At 45.3% G+C, this 20,920-nt stretch overlaps 1 protein-coding gene across 1 annotated transcript in view; it reads left to right on the plus strand.

The window, feature by feature from the left end:
- Nucleotides 1-20,385, plus strand: part of PARP1 (poly(ADP-ribose) polymerase 2) — an 89,019-nt gene extending 68,634 nt beyond the window's left edge. The window contains exons 15-21 of the mRNA XM_086784532.1: nt 18,318-18,472; nt 18,567-18,764; nt 18,841-18,949; nt 19,209-19,291; nt 19,434-19,571; nt 19,686-19,868; nt 19,955-20,385. Coding sequence (XP_086640658.1) covers nt 18,318-18,472; nt 18,567-18,764; nt 18,841-18,949; nt 19,209-19,291; nt 19,434-19,571; nt 19,686-19,868; nt 19,955-20,008 — 920 coding nt within the window. The 3' untranslated portion in view covers nt 20,009-20,385. The remainder of the gene's footprint in view (nt 1-18,317; nt 18,473-18,566; nt 18,765-18,840; nt 18,950-19,208; nt 19,292-19,433; nt 19,572-19,685; nt 19,869-19,954) is intronic.
- The last annotated feature ends 535 nt before the right edge of the window (nt 20,386-20,920 follow it).

Genomic DNA, 20,920 nt, shown 5'->3' on the forward strand with positions numbered 1-20,920 from the left:
GCATATGGTGACTCTCCTAATGGCCCTGTTTCCTCCTCCTCCTCTCTCTTTTCAAGTACTCTGAATAGGTGGTATACCGACATCGGCTAGTATGTTTATCTAGAACCAGCTCGGGTTCCATAGGAATATATGTCACCACAGTGCATGCTTTGCCTCGGCGGAAACCCTAACGCTAACCCTAATGTTCAAGATTGATAGAATGAAGATCTCTTTGCGTCATCTCAAAGAGCTCGTTGAGAGGAACAAATTTGTCTATTACAGCATCTTCAAATTCAAAGTGGTTTAAGAAATTTTTAGGAGGATGACTTTTCGCATAAAAAGTCGATAAAGTTGCTTTTTGGTTGCTTTTTAAAAGCAAGTAACTTTTTAAAAGTGCTTTTTAAAAGTGTTTTTTAAAAGCAAAACTTGCCTTAAAGCAAGCCTAAGCTGGCTCTATATATGTGAGGCACCATGTGGGTTTGAAAGGAGGAGGCCAAAAAGAAGCCTTTAACTCGCGGGCCTTGGGATCTAGTGCCGAGGATACTTGGAGCGAGACCGGTGAAGTTGTAGCCTAGCTTTGTGAAGAGTAAAGAAATACATGCGGGGCCTCCAGAGCGGTTTGGGACCACCACTTCTCTTGTGTAGGAGTAATCTAGCTTCCCCTGTCGACATTCTCTCTCTATTTTCCCTCTCTTAAGTTTGAGTGATTTAAATTGTTTTTAAGTGCTTGAGTGTGGGAAAGTATATACCTAGTCATGTCCTTGAGGTTAGGGATCTCCTCTAGTAGCACAATCTCATCACTTCATCCAGATGTTCTTTCAATGACTGATGTGAAATACAGGGTGAATCTTGGTACCATGTAGTAATGCTAACCGGTAAGATGCATCTCTAATTTTCTTTGTGATCAGGAAAGGACAACAACATCAAGAAGACAACTTGTAATGCTTGCCAGTACCCATGGTGTTCGAGTCCTTTGGGACTTAAAGCTACACCCACATGCCCTCTTGTAAAACTCTTGGGGTCAGTTGTTGGTTAGTGTAATACTGAGTGCGATCCAGAGCACTCTTTACGCTTTCCCTTGCCAACTTTCAGCATATTTGGCATATCTCTCAAGAAATCCTTGTTGATTGCCCCCATAGTCCCATGGCTATGAGCGACTTTGGTTGATAACCGTTCATAATCTTAAATGGGATCATAATCATGTCCCAAATAAATGGACAAGACAAAACAGTCCCATTAGTCCAGAAATCATAATCATGTCCTAAATAAATGGGTGAGACAAAACAATCCCATCTAAAACCAATAGCCACATGCTTACTATTGTTATAATAAGCAAACTCAATTTGTGGAAGATACCTTTCACACTCAGATTGTCTATTGGAGACGTACGTCCTCAGCATATTCTCCATAGTCTAGTTCGTTTTCTCTATCTGACCATCCGACTTGGGATATGTGTTTACAATTTTTAAAACACTGAATGCCATAATTGTGCTGTGAATTTGGGATCCCAATCACTGACAATCTCCTCATGCAATCCATAGAGCTTATACAATTGCTTCACAAAGACCTGAGGCAACTCGTGACTCTTTATCGATAACTTGGTAGGGCCATCTTTGTCAATCAGTCAACCACCACCTAGATTGAATCATGACTCCTACTAGTCTGGGGTAATCCAACTACAAAATCCATTGAGTTCTTAGGAATCTGCAAAGGATACAATAACCCTCCAGCTCTAAGCCTGTCAGCTTTATTTATCTGGTTTTGGGTACACTTCTACACATAATCATCAACAAAGGATTTCATGTGTGGCCAATAGAAATGCCGGCCAACCAAGGCCAAGGTTCTTTGTATGCGCGGGTGCCCTGCACTAGGTGCATGATGGCACTGCAATGTTAAAGCTTGGATGTCCAATTTGGGCACACAAACCTTGCCATCCTTGAATAGTAATCAGCCTCTAATGGAATATTTTTCCAATATCTTTCTCTCAGCAACACTAATCAAAGTGTTCGAAACATTTGGATCTCGTGTGCTGCAACCGACTTGAACTTATTGCCAGATTCAACCAGAATGGGAATCATGTGTCACGTGCATCCCGCACTTGGATGCCACGTGGACATTCTGTACAGTAGGTGCAGGACCTGGGATGGTGAACTGGTCCCATGTGAGCCCAGTCCGGGACGAGTCAGCCAGGGATCCATCTCAGTCGTCCGAGGTCAGGTGTGCATTGTCCTGCACATGAGTCCAAGGTCAGGTGTGCATTGTCCTGCACATGAAGCAGTGCCAGTCCGCGCTGTGAGTCTCAGATGTGCTGAGTATCTGGTTTGCAACTGGATGCCAGGCCTCTGTAGGCATGTAGTTTGCATGTAGAGATGGGGCCAGCCCATAGGGCTACCCCAGGACAAGGGTTTGCATGTGCATACTTAGATGGGCATGGGGGAGGTGTAGAACCACCCCCAAGGGGCCAGGAGGGCCCAAGACTTTGCCCACCAGCCAAGGCAAGGGCTGGAGGGGCAGTCGGCCAGCTCCAGAGCCTCTGGACAGGCAGCCGACAGAGGGTAAAAACCCTAGAACAGAAGGCGGCCAGGTGTGGGGGGCAGTCCCACACCTCTGCGTTGAATGCCCAGCAGCCAGGGTGCTGTCCCAGAAGGCTGCGCAGGCTGGACAGGCTCTAAACAGGTGTGAAAGCACTTTATTAAAGTGTGAACACATTTTATTACAAGACTCAGTCGTGGGGCTGTTATGAGCAGGCCGACTGCATGATATGAGGGGTATAAAAGCCCAAGTCATAATTCATTTCATCCATCTCACAATTCACCAAGAGCCTCAAGCATTCAAGGGCCAGGACAGCCAAGGGTTTGCTAAAGCTAAGGGGTGAAGGACTGAAGGTCAAGGGCAGGTTTTCCAGCCAAGAAAAGGTCAAGTACTTTGTATTTGTTTCAGATTTACATCATTCTAATAAAGCAAATACACCATCCGTGGTGGGGGCCCTACAGAGGGTAATTGGGACCCAATACTGTGTCCTTCTCCATCTCCCCCTTCTCTCTCTATTTTTCTGCACATCGTCTTTCAGTTGTGCGTTAATTCCGTCGCGAAAAGAGTGCTGTTTTCTGAGTTTTGAAGTACCGATCCTTCTCCGAAGCTTCCGCATATTACATCATGTTGGCACTTCCCTTTGAGAGATACATAAAGGTCAATTGTTATCTCAACAAAAGAGAGAGCATTGACCTCGGGGATCCTACTAAAGGTATTAGCAACCCCATTGGTTGTCCCCTTACGATAACGGATCTCAAAGTCGATTTCTTGAGGTCATCCCTTCTGGCCTTCTGACCCTTCAGGATGTTGATCACAAATATACTTCAACGAGTGGTGATCCGTCCAGACAACTCGATTTTCATTGCATGGATATTAGCCAGAAGCTCCTTTTCTTCTCCTTTTCTTGGGTACGATACCTCATCTGTGTCTGTGAAAGCTTCTTGCTTTCGCAGACTATGGGTCTCCCATCTTGGAAGAGGGCAACACCTATTGCATTATCACTGGCATCTATTTCAATCACAGAAGGTTTACTAGGATCCACATAGGCGCGGAGGTGACTAGCTCCTTCAGTGCTCTAAAACACCGATCCAACCTATCACTCCAAACCACTAGAAGACTTAACTTGCCATTGTTGCTTCTCACCCCGTCTCAAAATCTGAGTTATAGGGGAGCAATCTCGGCATAAGCCTCAATGAACTTCTTAAAAAAGCGAGTGAAACCAAGAAATTGTTTATTGTCTGTGGAATTGGCCATTCCAAGACCTTTTGAACCTTATTTGATCAATCTTCATGCCATCAATAGAGATGACATGACATGTCACCTAGATACAAGAGTTCCTACTTGAAGAAATCACACTTACACTCTTTGCATACTTCTCTCGTCTAAGTTATCTCTAAGATGACTTACACAAAAGTTAGGACCAAAAACTACGGTTCAGGGAGCACTGTAGTAGGTCATTCGGGAATATTCTCTGAAGGCGAACAATGACTGAACGACAACTTTGTTGCATGGCTTGATTAATGATTTACCCTTGACTGGTACTTTATGTATACGAGGGTTTACCTACTCTGGTTACAACATTTCTTCCCATTGCACCTAAAATATCTTCCTGCCAATATGTTATGTGTTTGTCCCTACAGTTTTCATGATCTAACATGGCATCAACTCTTCCTTTTCTTCATCATCGCTTTCATTATCCTAGGAGCATTGGCCGCTATGGCCTAAAAAGAAGTAAAAAGACTTTCAGCTTATCGTTCTATTGCACATGTAGGTTATCTCTCAATTGTTTTTTCACGTGAGTGTGAAGGAGATCAAACGGGGAGAATAAGTAGGCTCGCCCTTTCTTCCGGTACCCCCTTGCTCCCTCCAAATAAAGGGGGGGGGGGTGAAACCGGCCTCTGATAGAAAACCAGAGTGCGGTAGAAGCAATCACCCGTCCACTTGTAGTCTAGAAGTGAAAAAAAGAACACAGATTGGAGCTAGAGTGCCCAAATTTGAAAACACAGCAACACCTGTTGGCCCCAAAGCTTGGCGTCCCTTGCGGTATTTCTTTATTCAATTAAAATAATATGTATGGCTGAGTACAACACAAAAACCAGCCAAGAGTTTACACCTGTAAGTCCAATCTGACGGCCCACAAATCCTTCTCAGCACAGAGGATCTATGCACACAGATCTGTGTCCTCAAGCAACACACTGTGCCTCCCTCTGATCAGCCAAGATCACAAAGCAGGCCAGCCATGGGCATACATCTGGCATAACTCAAGTGCATGATACATCTTCTCAGCTCAAACATACATGTGCTGTCCAAACTCTGTCTCAACCCTTGTCAATCTGCCATACCCCTCCTCTCACAAGGGGCCAGATAATACATATCTGCAACAGACATCAAGCAGTAGAAAGAGAGATAGATGAACAGAAACAGAGCTTACCAAGTTCAGCTCGTGAAACAGCACTGGAGGAAGCAACAGCACCAATTTGTACTTGCAGGCACTTGTATTCACAACCCTGCTTCACACATGTGCTTGTACTCGCCTGTATCCTCCTCCTGATGTTCACTCTTATGCTGTCCTTGAAAATACAGATCTGAAAATCAGCACTGTACCCGTCTGTACCGCCTCGGGATACGTGCCAGGAGTTGTACTTGCACAAACAGCCGGCTGTCCACTCTTGTACCTGCCTGAATCAGAGGATTCAGTTTGTCCAGCACCTGTTTGCGCCACCTGCAGCAGCCTGCAGCAACTGTACTTGCTGTACCTGGCTGTCCGTACACTGTACGGCAGCCGTACAGTGCTGTACTGGCTGTGTACTTGCTGGTACTGCCTGTACAGGGCCTGTGCGCAGGGAATGCTTGCAGCAGCTTCTATGCGCAGCCAGCAACAGAGGAGAAAGAGAGAGAGTACTTGCACATTTCTGGCCGTACAGTGCTGTACGGCTGATTCCACTCAGAAAAACAGCAACAGCCCTCCAGAAATCAGCAGTCGACTTGCTCTTCAGCTTCTCCACGCTTGTGTACATGTGCTTGAGAAAACTCTCCACTTTTGCTACACGACTCCCCAAAAAGGGAAGAGAGAGAGAGAGAGAGAGAGAGGAGAGAGAGACACTCCTCCCCCAAATTAATCCCTAGGGCCCCAAACTTTAATAAGTTCCTAGGGCCACTAAGGCCTAGGGGCAAACTTTATTAAACATTAAAGTTTAATGTTTTTAGTTCCCCCCTTCACACCTAGGGATGTCCACACATCTTAAACTCTGTCCGGGCACCCCCCATGTGAATCATAAAATATTCTGACTCTGCAACCACCATGCCCACACTTGTCCTGCTCCATTATCATAAGGGCCATGACATACCCCCCTCTTGAAAAATGGCAAGCGTCCTCGATTGCATTCTGGTGATGCATCAAAATATCCAAAGTGAAATATACAATATGGCAAGATCAGCGTCCCAATCTCTGTGAGCCATACACATGTATCAATATTCACTGCAAACCAATGGCATAGTAATAGTCCAAGTTGTATACCACTGTGAACCATACATATCCACAAAAATACCATGTGACTAGTACACATATATCATAGAAGTCCCATAAACAGATGTACTGTCAGCCTCAGTACCTTCGGGTGAGATAAAATCTGCACCAAGCGACCTCTAGATGTCATCTGAGCCTGTCTGTATCAAGGGAGTGGAGGTGCTACCCCCCTCTTGAGCATCAGGTAATGCTCCAGACCCATGCTCTGCTGAACCTGAATGAGCCACAATAAGAGTTGGCTCTAACTCAAAGGCATCGAGGTAAAGCTGCAAAACCTGAGGTGAATCTGTTAAGTCACCTTCCTCCATCCACTTCGCATCCATCGGTGAATAGTTCTTGAACTTCACAAGATAGCGACGGGAAACTTTACCTCGTACCTTCCTTTCTATATGTGCCAGTATCTGCTCTGGAATCAGAACCTCATCAAGTTCCTCAACTTCCGGCTGAGCCTCATCTGATACATCCTCAGGCACATCCCCACGGAAAGGTCTAAGAAGACTCACGTGAACAGCATTGTGAATCCTCCAGTGATCTGGTAACTTCAAACGATAGGTTACCTCACCAATCTTTTCCAAAACCTGAAAAGGCCCATAATATCGCATGCTCAACTTAGGGAATAAGCGCTCTTTACCCTTCATCTTCTTGAGTCTAGCCTTTTCAAAGCGTAAAAGAACCCAATCACCCAATGCAAACTATAAATCACGTCTGTGAGACGGTCTGCGGCTTTCTTTTGCTTCTGCTGAGTTTTCTGGAGGGCCAACTTAACTCTCCGATAAGCTTCATCCAAGCTCTCCACATACTGATCAGCCTCAAAGATCTTATCCTTTGTATGCAAAATGGGTGGAACCTTCTTCCCTCCTTCTACAATCTCAAAAGGCGCCTTGCCTGTCGAGCTATGTACAGTGTTGTTATATGCAAACTCCACTAAAGGAAGATACTTTTCCCATTGTTGCTTGTGCTCTGACACATAACACTTGAGAAGATCCAACACTGTAGAGTTAGCCTCTTCTGACTGACCATCTGTTTGTGGATGAAATGACGATGAAAACTTGAGAGTTGTACCCATGTTGTCAAACAACCCTCTCCAAAACAAACTCGTCATCCGTGGATCACGGTCACTAATGATAGACGTAGGCAAGCCATGATACTTGAAGATGTTCGCCATGAACAACTTCACCATATGGTCCACTTTAATTGTCTTCCTCACGGGAATGAAATGTGCCTGCTTACTGAACCTGCATATGATAGTCCAGATGCCATCATTTCCCGTTTGTGTCCGTGGAAGATCAAATACAAAATCCATGGCAATGCTCTCCCAAGGTCTATCCGGAATAGGTAAAGGCTGTAATAACCCTGGTGTCTTTTGACGGTCAAACTTTACCTTCTGACATACGATGCATTGCCTCACAAAGGCATCAACATCTCTTCTCAAGGTTGGCCAATAAAAGAAAGTCTCCACTGCTTTGACCGTGGCGTCAATACCTCTATGACCTGCATACGGTGGAGCATGACTTTCAATCATAACCTTGAGTCGCAATGGCCTGGTAACACACAGTCTGCCATGCATCAATAAAAACCCATCTCTGAGAGTATAATGCTCATGCCGCTGACCCTCAGACATCTGATCATACAACCTTTCAAAATCCTCATCATGGGCATACTGCTCTTTCATTTCATCAAGCTCATGATGATAAGCCAGTGAAACTGCAGAGATCTGTGGCTTGCGTGACAAAGCATCTGCCACTACATTCTTTTTGCCTTCCACATGCACAATCTGGAAGTGAAACATTGACAAAAAGTTTGCCCAACGCATATGCTTCTCTGAAAGCTTAGTCTGCGTGAGGAAATAACGCAAGGTCTGATGATCTGTTTGTACAATGAAATCAGCCCCAAGCAAGTAGTGTTTCCATGTAGAAAGAGCGTGAATTACAGCCAACATCTCTTTCTCATACACCTGTAAATGCTTCTCAGCATCTTGCAAAACTCTACTCTCATAGGCTATAACATGTCCCTCTTGCATGAAAACAGCACCAATGCTACTTCCACATGCATCACACTGGACCATAGCAGCTAGGTACGGGACGGGACGTATAATACGGCAAAGTATAATACTCGTATTATACGTCTTTTTCGTAGGGCCAAAATAAAAAACGCCGTTTTTTTTAAATAAAAAACACTAGTTTAATTACATTTGGTCGAGACATGTCACATACAAGAGTCAAGACTCAAGACAGAGAGAATCTTCAATCGAGAGAGAGAGAGAGAGAGAGAGAGAGAGAGTTATGTTGCTGCCTTGGGGGCCTGAGCAAGGGTGGATGGGGAAAGCAAGGGTGGTGGGGAAAGGGGGGCAACCAACACAGCGAGGAAGCGGGGGGCAACCAGCACAGCGAGGAAGCGAACGAAGGGAGAGAGGGGAAGCGGCGAGCCGGGGCGAATGAGCAGAGATGAGAGAGAGAGAGAGAGAGAGAGAGAGAGAGAGAGAGAGAGTACCGTACCGTGTGAGGTTGGAACTTGGGCGTGCAGGTTCGGGAACAACAGAGCGCACGCGGATCCCAAAAAAGCCCACACATAACGTTAAACGTTAGCCTGGCAAATTTTTTAATTAAAAAAAAACCTCACATTTTTTTTCAAGAGGGGAAGCGGCGAGCAGGGGCGAACGAGCAGAGATGAGAGAGAGAGAGAGAGAGAGAGAGAGAGAGAGAGAGAGAGAGAGAGAGAGAGAGAGAGAGAGTACTGTACCGTGTGAGGTTGGAACTTGGACGTGCAGGTTCGGGAAGCAACAGAGCGCATGCGGATCCCAAAAAAGCCGAGGCATAACGTTAAACGTTAGCCTGGCAAATTTTTTAATTAAAAAAAAACCTCACGTTTTTTTTCAAAAGGACGTTTTTTATCCAAAAAAACGTCCCGTCGAGTATTTTTTATAAAAAACGCGTTTTATAGCTGCTATGCACTGGACAACAAAAGCCTTTCGGAGGTCCGGTAACACCAATACTGGGTCCGAAGTAAGCTTTTCTTTGAGCTTTTTGAATGCTGTAATTTCCCGATCAGCCCATCTAAACGGAGTTGCTTTCTTCGTCAAAGCATGAAGAGGCGAAGCAATTTCAGCAAAGTGCCGTATGTAACGCCTAATAGGAACACAATCCTAGAAAGCTGCGTACATCATGCACGGTCCTCAAAGCTGGCCAATTAAGTATTGCTTCTACCTTGGCTGGATCCATACGGACTCCATGACCAGACACAATATGCCCCAAGAAATGTATCTCCTGCAAGAAAAACTCACTCTTCTTGCCATTAACCACCAATCTATGGTTTCTGAGTTCTGCAAACACAATGGCCAAATGCCTTCTATGCTCTTCCTCAGTTCGTGAATGCACAATCATATCATCAAAGAATGTGCCCACAAACTCTCTATGAGGTCTGAAAATCCTGTCCATCATTCTGTTAAATGTGGCAGGCGCATTTGTCAAACCAAAGGGCATAACCAAGAACTCATACAACCCAAATGTGGTTCGGAATGCTGTCTTATGCACATCCTCGGGTCTAATGCGTATCTGATGATGCCCGCTTTTCAAGTCAATACGACTAAAAACTGTGGAGTCCTGTAAGCGGTCCAAGATGTCATCGATCCTCGGTATGGGGAATCGATTCTTGATGGTATTCTTATTCAGCGCCCTGTAATCTATACACATGCGCCAAGAACCATCCTTCTTCTGCACTAAGAGCACAGGTGAGCAAAGGGGTGATGAGCTAGGCTGTATCAACCCCTTATTCAAAAGCTCCTGCACCTGACTCATAATCTCTTCCTGTTGGGTTGCACTAACACGGTACGGCGGTCTATTCGGTGGAGTACTACCAGGAATCAGATCTATGGCATGATCTTCTGGCCTCTCAGGAGGTAATTCTCCTGGCAATGACTCGGAAAAACAGTCTTGAAACCCACTTAAGAAATCAGCCCTGTCCTTATCTAACATTGACAAATTAGACTTAGACTCATCATCCTGTGCATCCTTTACATAAATCAAGTACGCGGAAAGATGCTTTTTCATTACTGATGAAATCATCGAAGCGGATACAATAGGAACAGATTCCCCTTTGAGTTTTACATCCAATACATGCTCTTTCCCTCTATGAGTCAGAGTAATTTTCCTATTGTAAGTATCCACCACCGCATGTACCCTGTGGCACCATGGCATCCCCAACAAAACATCACAGCCATCCAAAGGCATGATGAAGAACTCCTCGCTGTCCACATAACCCTGCAAATGAAGCCGAAGCTTCCCAATGATAGGAGTAACGGGTTCTGCATACCCTGGACAAGCCATATTTGCCTCATGTAACGGCCCCATCTCCTCTGCGCGAATCCCCAATCGGCCAGCCAAATCTGGTGAAATGAAGTTGGCTTTAGCACCTGTGTCAAAGAAGATCAAAGCATTCTGATCTCTCACTTTGCCCCATGCCCTGCACAACTCTGTAGCTTCACCACCTAGCTACTCCCCCACAAGATCAGGAACTAAGCCTGCAGAAGGCTTTGGTTTCTTTGGCTTGGGCTCTCCTTTATTGTCAGGGTCCTTTTTGGACGTCCTTTTGGGACAATTGAATGACATATGCCCCTCTTCAGTACAGTAAAAACACTTTTGAGCATCTCTCAAAGCCTGTCTTTCCTCAGAAGTCCTCTTGGGCATTGGCAACTTCTTATACTTTGTCTCTGAAGACCCTTTAGTATCACGAGAAGCATGCCCAAATTTTTCAGCTTTCTTGCCCAATTTCTTACTGCCTTTAAATCCAGATGAACCACCTGTGAGTAACGCATTAGCTGTCATAGCATTTTCAATCATCTGTGACATGTTCGTTACTCTTGTCTTTATACAATAATCTCGTACCTCTTTGGGCAGCCCACAACAATATTTCTCAACCTGCTCAGATAATGGCACGGCACGATAAGAAGTCACTGGGAGTAGAGCTTCCCAAAACTTCTTATTATAATCCTCCAAACTATCACACTTTGAAGCATCCAGCTTGTGCCATGCGGTCATAACATCCACCTCAAATGTAGATGTGAGCCATACGGAAGAGAAAACCTGTTTGAATTGGACCCAGGTGGTGGGTGCTATGCCCTGCAAAAGAAGAGTAGACCACCACTGCAAAGCATTGCCCTTGAGAAAAGTGGCAGCTTTCCTCACCTTAGAAGACTCTGTGTAATTCCCACCAGAAAAAGCAGCATCAAACTGCTGTAAAAAGGTAAGTGCCTTCAATTTATCCTTGGCCCCATTGAAAGTGTCAAACTTCACTGCAGCTCCCCCTTCCTTGTAATCCTTCGCCTTTCCCATAGGCGTTAGATTATCATATGGAAGTGGTTTCGCGAGATTGCTGCCCCCAACATTCATACCCATCATTGGGTCAACATTTCCCATTCCCATGCCAGGCATACCATACATTCCAGCCATGTTTCCATACATTCCATTATGCATACCTAGCTGCATGCCACCAAACATATTGCCTTGCATCCCAGGTTGCATGCCTGCAACATATTTCCAGCCATACCGGACTGCATACCACCATACATATTCCCTTGCATGCCAGGCTGAAAATTGGCTCCAAAAGGCCCATACATACCCATGCCTCCCTGAGGATAACCCCCAGTCATGGATTGGAACACCGAGCCACCACCAAAATAACCTGGATGCATGTTCTGCTGAGGAATAGGTGGCTGTCCATAGAAGGAACTCTGAGAGTTTGCACCATAAGCATGCTGCATATTCGGAAACCAGCCAAAGGATGGTTCCTGTGGGATGGCACCACTATGACCCTGAGGAAGATTCTTCGAACGAACCTTCTTCTTCTTTTTCTGGGGCTCTGTGCGAGATCTCAAAAATTCAGCAAATCTCTCGCTTTGTGTGAGCTGCATAAAAGTATCCATAACACTAGCCAAGCGATCTTTGAACCGAGCATCATCATCCTCTTTACCATGCACATCTTCTGGCTGTGTTACATCCTCATAAGGCTCAACATTTGCAGCCTGTTCTCCTGCAAAAATATCCTCAGATACATCTCTTTCAGGAGAAGTCTCTTGCTCTTCTTCTTCATGATAGAAGTACTCTTCCTCTGTATCAGACATGTTTGCTGAATTTTCAGCGATGGCTTTCTTCAAAGCAACCACGAGCTCACCCCCTTCAGAAAGTTGATGATTGGTCCCGGCAACGGAACCTTGAAACCGGCCTCTGATAGAAAACCAGAGTGCGGTAGAAGCAATCACCCGTCCACTTGTAGTCTAGAAGTGAAAAAAAGAACACAGATTGGAGCTAGAGTGCCCAAATTTGAAAACACAGCAACACCTGTTGGCCCCAAAGCTTGGCGTCCCTTGCGGTATTTCTTTATTCAATTAAAATAATATGTATGGCTGAGTACAACACAAAAACCAGCCAAGAGTTTACACCTGTAAGTCCAATCTGACGGCCCACAAATCCTTCTCAGCACAGAGGATCTATGCACACAGATCTGTGTCCTCAAGCAACACACTGTGCCTCCCTCTGATCAGCCAAGATCACAAAGCAGGCCAGCCATGGGCATACATCTGGCATAACTCAAGTGCATGATACATCTTCTCAGCTCAAACATACATGTGCTGTCCAAACTCTGTCTCAACCCTTGTCAATCTGCCATACCCCTCCTCTCACAAGGGGCCAGATAATACATATCTGCAACAGACATCAAGCAGTAGAAAGAGAGATAGATGAACAGAAACAGAGCTTACCAAGTTCAGCTCGTGAAACAGCACTGGAGGAAGCAACAGCACCAATTTGTACTTGCAGGCACTTGTATTCACAACCCTGCTTCACACATGTGCTTGTACTCGCCTGTATCCTCCTCCTGATGTTCACTCTTATGCTGTCCTTGAAAATACAGATCTGAAAATCAGCACTGTACCCGTCTGTACCGCCTCGGGATACGTGCCAGGAGTTGTACTTGCAGAAACAGCCGGCTGTCCACTCTTGTACCTGCCTGAATCAGAGGATTCAGTCTGTCCAGCACCTGTTTGCGCCACCTGCAGCAGCCTGCAGCAACTGTACTTGCTGTACCTGGCTGTCCGTACACTGTACGGCAGCCGTACAGTGCTGTACTGGCTGTGTACTTGCTGGTACTGCCTGTACAGGGCCTGTGCGCAGGGAATGCTTGCAGCAGCTTCTATGCGCAGCCAGCAACAGAGGAGAAAGAGAGAGAGTACTTGCATAGTTCTGGCCGTACAGTGCTGTACGGCTGATTCCACTCAGAAAAACAGCAACAGCCCTCCAGAAATCAGCAGTCGACTTGCTCTTCAGCTTCTCCACGCTTGTGTACATGTGCTTGAGAAAACTCTCCACTTTTGCTACACGACTCCCCAAAAAGGGAAGAGAGAGAGAGAGAGAGAGAGAGAGGAGAGAGAAACACTCCTCCCCCAAATTAATCCCTAGGGCCCCAAACTTTAATAAGTTCCTAGGGCCACTAAGGCCTAGGGGCAAACTTTATTAAACATTAAAGTTTAATGTTTTTAGTTCCCCCCTTCACACCTAGGGATGTCCACACATCTTAAACTCTGTCCGGGCACCCCCCATGTGAATCATAAAATATTCTGACTCTGCAACCACCATGCCCACACTTGTCCTGCTCCATTTTCACAGGGCCATGACAGGGGGGGGGGGGGGGGGGGGGGGGGAGCTAAAGACCTTGCTGATGGGAGAGGAAAACAAGTCCTTGAGAATGAGGTACCAATCTATTGAAGGGGGCATTGCTGAGAAAGTGCTTGGTGCGCTTTCTTGCTCCGCTCCTTAATTCATATAGCCAATGAAGTTATTTGAACTTGAACAATTCAGAACTAACATTCGAAGCAAGTTGAGTGGGTGGTGATTGTCTCCCGCGGTTCATGGGGGCTAGGTACCCCAGTACACCGAGGGTCTCTCTATTTTATTATATACGCTTGGTGAAAATAATGTATTTCGATAAGCCTAAAAGATGGATTCTATATAAACCAATGGATCCTGAGAAGTCGTTGCTACTAGCTATTTCTCATCGATTAGTTTCCTCTTCTTATTGCCCTCTTCAATTAGTGCCCGAAGTGTAAGTATGTGATCCAAGGTAGTAAATCCTCTCCTGAAGCCAGCCTGTCCCTGTGCTCGGTGATCATGCCTCTCTGCCCAACAGCTCAGCTCCGACTCCAATATAGAGCCATATAGTTTGGCCAAGTAATGACCAATCATGATCGTCCTGTTGTTGCATGGTACCATGGCGTCCCCCCTCTTAAAAAGTGGTACAGTGGTAACCTTTCCCCACTTTTCCTAGTCACTCGCGAAATGGTACATTGTCTATGTATTCGAGTAGTCTCATTGAATCTTATCATTTTGAGGTGGGGGTCCGCCCCCTTCTCTCTTGCCCACCGCGTCTTCCTGCTCTAGTTGCGATTGTGTGACGTGGGCACATGCTTGGCTTGAACGCCCTTCTTGGGTCCTCTTATTCCATGAGTATGTTTACGGGGTCTGTTAATCAGGTCGGACGGAGGGGTATATTCACTATACCGAAAGACCGGGGTTGCCGATTGTGTGACGTGGGCACATGCTTGGCTTGAACGCCCTTCTTGGGTCCTCTTATTCCATGAGTATGTTTACGGGGTCTGTTAATCAGGTCGGACGGAGGGGTATATTCACTATACCGTAAGACCGGGGTTGCCCAAAAGCCCTCAAGGGTGGCACCCTCCTTAGGAAAGTTGGTTTGAGGGAGAGAGCGGCGGAAAGATCAATTCGTTTCATTTCCATGGAAGAGGAAGGTATGAACGGGTTGGGTTCTTTGGCCTAGGCAAAGCATCATATACACATTTCGTTATCCATTAACAGTGAAAGAGTAAATCTTTTTCAGACCTTGTACTTTTTGCAAAATCTGACCAGACCTCAGAATGACGCAACGAATTAGTCAAAAGCCTCCTATTCATGAAAACGTCCGTGGGCCAAGGTGTTACCCTCACACACGAACGTACCAGGTCTGTCAGAGAACAAGACAACACACAGATATGGCAAAAAGCCCTTGGCTTTTCTCATAGATACGCAATGATTTCAAGAACTGCTTGAGCACATCTAACCACAATGTCTTCCCCGCTCACCTATGACTGTGCTTCGTCCTTCCAATCTAAGTGTCCCATAGCACCGTGCATTGGAGGACTAAAAGCAACCCACAGATTAGAACCCGGAAGATTCAACGAATGGATTTTCTCTTGTCCTTTCAGATTGTTTCCAGCAGGTTTGGCTCTAATACCCCAATGTCAAGCCCCTAGGCTAATAGACCCTGGGATTAAGTATAAACAAAAAGGAAAACACATATAAGCTTAGGCGTCTAGCTCACTTCACCCTCGAACAGAGGGGGATAGTAGCATTAGAGACATAGCTCCCCTTGGCATCCCATACCACCAATACACACCCATCGGAGAGTAGTCTTTGGACCTTGCGTCCAGGTTTGAGGAGCTCTCCCTCAAACTGATTCATAAAGTCACTTATTTAGGCGTCCTATAAATGAGGAGCTAAATATAGCACATCTTGTAAAAGCTACTAACCCCCACTTAAGATGCCTAATCCCTAGGCTATGGTTAACCTAAATGTGAAGGTGTTAACTGTGATTAGCCTTGGGACGTAACATGGGAAGGTAGAGGTCAAGGGCTGAAATATAGCAGGAGAGGTGCTCTTCAATCATGTGGTCTAGATTGTGGTGAGAGTGGATATGGGTGAAGGTAGAAATGAGGGGCAGTGGTGTGGGTGGTAAGGCAAGGCATGAGATGGTGAATGAGAGGTAAAGTGTGGTCAGCTTTTATAGGCGGGAGGGGGATGGTGAAGTTCCAGATGTGTGGCATGAGAGATAGTTCACTATACTAGAGCCTTGTGAATGTGGGAAGCAATAGAGAGAGAGTGTACGTCTTTAACTGGGCTAGGACTAGTGTTAACCCAGGGTTATGATAACCCGGGGTTAAAGGGATGTGCTAAACTCAGTAGCAAGGATATGCTACAGGGGTTCCACACTGGCTTAGCTAAGAGCCAAGGAACTTATGGGGATGCTATGTTGGGATAGATGAATTCGTGTGGTTAAGCTTATAGTGGCCTATTTGGATTCACGAGGAATTGAATCTAATAGGAGGAGGAGAAATCCCGGGCATAAAACCCTTGTTGACTCATGCATATATTTAGAATGCCCAATCAATATCCATCTCTAAAAGAGACAGATCGGAGAATGTAGCAGTGAAAGAACTAACAGAGGTTTCTAGCTTCTCTGGAGCATCTTTAAACTCTTCATCTTCATCTGCATTTTCAGCCACCAGGTCGGCATGATTCTTCTCTTGTTCTTTTGCCATTTTTTTGAAGCAACATTATTCTGTACGACCTAGCTTCTTGTAGAAGGTGCACTTGACAGCTTTCCCTTTGCTCTTGCCCTTATGTTTTGTGAAGTAACCCTTTTCTAAGTTGATGCTGGCAGCAGCTTGCTCTTGAAGACATCCATCCTCGTCAATGAGGATGGCCACTGTCTCTTCATAGCTCATTTCTCGGGCTATCCTCAGTACAGACAGGATTTCCGAGAACTTTGAAATGTCTTCTATGCTTGATAGGGGGATTGCTTTCCTATCATCCTTGTCAACTTGCGCTTTGAGGGCAACCAGTTGTTGAAGATGGACCCTTTATTGTTCCACAAATAACTTCGTTTCTATGGAGATGGCATCTGCATTGAACATAGATGCAGGGGACATGGGAGTCCATATTGAGGCAGAGGCACATGGGCTGGTACAACATGTACAGTTCTCAAAACAGCAGGTACAGAATTTGGTACAATAGGTACAAAGATGGTATAGCTTGGTATGGCCATCAAGAGGCTAAACTAGTAGAGAGGAGTGGAGTGTAGAAACTCTCCAGAAAGTGTTGTAGACAAGAATGCGAGCAACCATCATAGTAGAGGCTAGTCTGGAGCAAGAGAGCCCATGTAAATGAAGAGAGAGAGCTCCAATTTATAGATTTGGTGCTCTCATGAGTAAAAAATGGAAAGTGAAACAAGTGGAGGGCTGAAGTGACAAGTGTGAGGCCACTTGTCTCACTTTGATCCACTTTCTTGCCACATGTCCCAATTTAAGAGATGGTTCTTCCCATAAACTTTACCTCTAAAAAATATCCCAACTTGCCAAATGTGCTTTGACATGTTCCCCCATTTGCTTGGCTTATGGGTGTAGTGACACGAACATAATTTCTATTGAGGTTTTTAAAAAATAGTAACCCTCCTAGATTTTAGGAGTCTGATCCTTTGTATTCCAAGATAATCCCCCATTCCCAAAGCTTGTACTTTCCAAATATTCATACATCCTAGAGTCTAGCATACCCCTTTTCATACTGGGAATTGTCCAGGCTAGTGACATCGACATCTCTACCATTAATTGGGAGTAGTGGAAGGTACTTCCTCCCAAGGCCAGAAAAGCAAACTGTGATTGGGAAGCCCGAGACACCTGCGAGGGGGTCGGATGCCGTGCTGCCACCTCGCAAGGAGGCCTGGGCCGTTCACAGTGTGACAAGGCTTAGCTGCATGACTGTGTCTATTGCTGCAGTTGAATCAAACTCCACCTAGTAGTATCCATGCCCAAGAGGATGAATATCAGTGATCTTTCTTGGCTTGTCGATGAGGCCAGCCTGCAGAAGACCTCTGAGCTGTGCGCGTGCTGGGAAGTTACCCACAATCTTGCAAACCAAGGTGGAGGCCTCTAGGGAGGCGACAGTCGATGCAAGGAGCTGGAGGTCTGCCTCAGTTGGGGGCTTGGACTGCAGAGAAGGGCTGGCGGAGAAGGGTGACGAGGAGGCTGGGACGTAGAGGCCGGCAGACGGCAGGGGGAGGCGGGCAGACAGCTGGAGGCGAATGGCGGGCCGGAGATGAGGGCAGCAGGCGAGAGCACAAGGGCGGGCTGGCGGGAATGATTGGGGCAGCAAGGGCGTGAAGGCAGAGGCTGGCGATGGGGCAGGCGGAAGGCGCGGAGACTGTGCAGAGAGGGGGGTGACAAGGCAAGGGTGGCGCTGGGGGCGAGGGCAACGGGTTTGTGCAGGTGGAGAGGCAATGTTTCAGTTTTCACGTTCTTTTTTAGTTTTTCTGTATACCCATGGTATTATTGTACTGCCCCATTGATGACACAAATTTTTTATTTTATGATTCTCTCCAGACATGGGAGTTTGGGTACGTTGGTGTTTGTGTAAAGCCTTGTCTATTATGATACAAATTGCATTTGTTGGGTGGAATTTTGCAGCTTTTCAGGTTTTGACAGAGATCCAAAATATTTTTGGCTCTAATAATTCAGAAAAGAGAAACAGCCTTCTTATGGATGCTAGCAATCGGTTCTTTACTCTAGTTCCCCATGTCCATCCTCGGATTATATCCGACGAGGAAGCTCTCAAGTCAAAGGTTCTTATTGCTCCAGAGTTTCCAAAACGTACAGTTCATGTTTCTTTAGAAAATTCATCATCCTTGTTCATGAAGATGTGTTCTTACCTTTCAGATTGACATGTTAGAAGCTCTGAGAGACATTGAATTGGCTTCAAAGCTTATTGGATCCACTGGGGGGGATACGGATGAAGACCCATTGGATATAAACTATAAGAAGCTTGGCTGTAATATTGTGCCTGTACCACATGACAGTGATGACTTTGAGCTTGTTAAGATATATTTGGAGAGGACACATGCTCCCACACACACGGTAAATCCTATGTATTTTGTAATTGATGGTTGGATTGCTAGTGGAATTTCGGGACATGAATCAGTGTTTGATGCAGGAGTGGAGCTTGGTACTCGAAGATGTGTATGCCGTTGCTAGAGGAGGAGAAGAAGATGCCTTTGCATCACAAAAGGAGAAGATTGGCAATCGCATACTACTTTGGCATGGTATGATGCTTGAACACTGTTATTAAATGACTGCACTTTCCGTACATAGAGCATGACTACACTTTTCATACATAATATGGAGTGTCAAGAGCCTTAGACAGCTTCTTGGGATAATGTTCAAAATCCTCATTTTAGCATCCTTGACCACTAACCTCTCTCTCTCTCTCTCTCTCTCTCTCTCTCTCTCTCTCTGCGCGTGCATACACACATCTAGCACCTGCGCCTTTTCAGCTAATGTGTTTTTCCCTCAATTCATCAGGGTCACGAACAACAAATTACGTCGGTATTCTTAGTCAGGGGTTGCGAATTGCTCCTCCAGAAGCACCAGTCACAGGATACATGGTACCCTTTTTTCACTTGAACTTTCCCTTATGCTATGCATACCGTCGATATTGTATTGAAGCCGGCTGCCCATGTGGTCAAAGCATTTGTAGTGTGGACTCTGTTGATAACAAGATTTTAACTTATGCTTGTGTTGCAACAGTTCGGCAAGGGTGTTTACTTTGCAGATTTAGTCAGCAAAAGTGCCCAATACTGTTATACAACAAAGAAGAGCCCAATTGGCTTGATGCTCCTCTCAGAGGTAGCCCTAGGACAAGTGCATGAGTTGAAAGCAGCTCAGGTTACCCTCATTTCTTTGATCCAAAGAGAGTAATTTCCATAGTAAAACTTGCCGCAAACTATATACCCACTTCACTATTTAGTGATGGTTTATGTGCTTAACACAACTTTGCAGTACATGGAGAAGCCACCACCTGGGAAACACTCGACTAAAGGCCTTGGGAAAAATAAGCCTCTGGAAAAGGAATTTCGAACATGGGGCGATCAAGTGACAGTGCCTTGTGGCCGGCCAGTTGCTTCCGGGATTTCCAACACAAATCTCCTCTATAATGAATACATTGTCTATGACACAACTCAGGTATGAAAGCATGTGCACTATGCAATCCATTACCCTTCATCCCCTCCTAAATTCAGTTTCTAATAACATGCCATGATTATCTGCAGATAAACCTCCGGTTTCTGCTTAAGGTGAGATTTGAGCACAAGAAATATTATTAAAGGTGCAACAAGAACTTTCATATGCTGGACAGAAAAAAACTCTGAAATGTGCTTCTCAACATCGGAGCTTAACCAATCGGGCCTGGAATTTTGTTGTGAACTCTCCTTGAAATGTTGTCCTTGTTTGAGCTCTTCAATGCTCTTGTAAATAGGATCTGAAAATTTTGATCCTGGGTTTGCTGCTTAAGCACTCAGCGCAAAAATAGGAAGTTACGGAAAATGGTTGTCATCCTAACAACAGTTAGGCCATGGTCTGGCAGGATTTTCTTCCGTTTTTTAGGCTTCTATCTGTAATTATGTGTTTGAAACGCTTCTAGATAGTGGTATGTGCAAGTATTGAGAATCAGAAGTCCATGAGACTGAGCAGTTTTGAGTTTCTTAGAAGTGTTCAAAATGTTAAGGAAACATTAAAAGGCATTCTTTCTCGTTCTCCCATTGAACTATGTATAAGAGGATGTAATGTGATGTATGCAAGCAGCACATGAAATAGACTCTTTCAAATTACAGAAACTTAAGTATAATAATAGAGATGGTGAACAATATTGTATTATAATATACAAAGGTAGGTCAGACTCATATGAAGAAAGGAGGGAAGGATCTTGGTGAATCTTTGATGGAGGAGACAAACTCAAAGCGGCCTCAAGAGGTAGGGATTGACATCCAGTCAAGGAAAGCCGGTTGTTTATAAGAAAAGGTACTTGAAGGCCTAGAAGGGATCCTCAAGGTGTTAGAAACAGTGGGACAGGATTTGTCAAATGAAGTTGGGAAAAAATAGTCACTGAAGGGAGGGGTGGTCAACGTGGGTATTCTTAAAGTTGGGGAAGACCAAAGGGAGGGGGTGTTTGGCTTGGTTTTTCTCACATACGCAACAAGGAAGGTTATGGGAAGGGAGCAAGAAAAGATTGTTGGAAA

The sequence above is a fragment of the Cibotium barometz genome, chromosome 47 (assembly GCF_041138505.1).
Source record: "Cibotium barometz isolate CiBa-2024 chromosome 47, ASM4113850v1, whole genome shotgun sequence".
Lineage (NCBI taxonomy): Eukaryota > Viridiplantae > Streptophyta > Polypodiopsida > Cyatheales > Cibotiaceae > Cibotium > Cibotium barometz.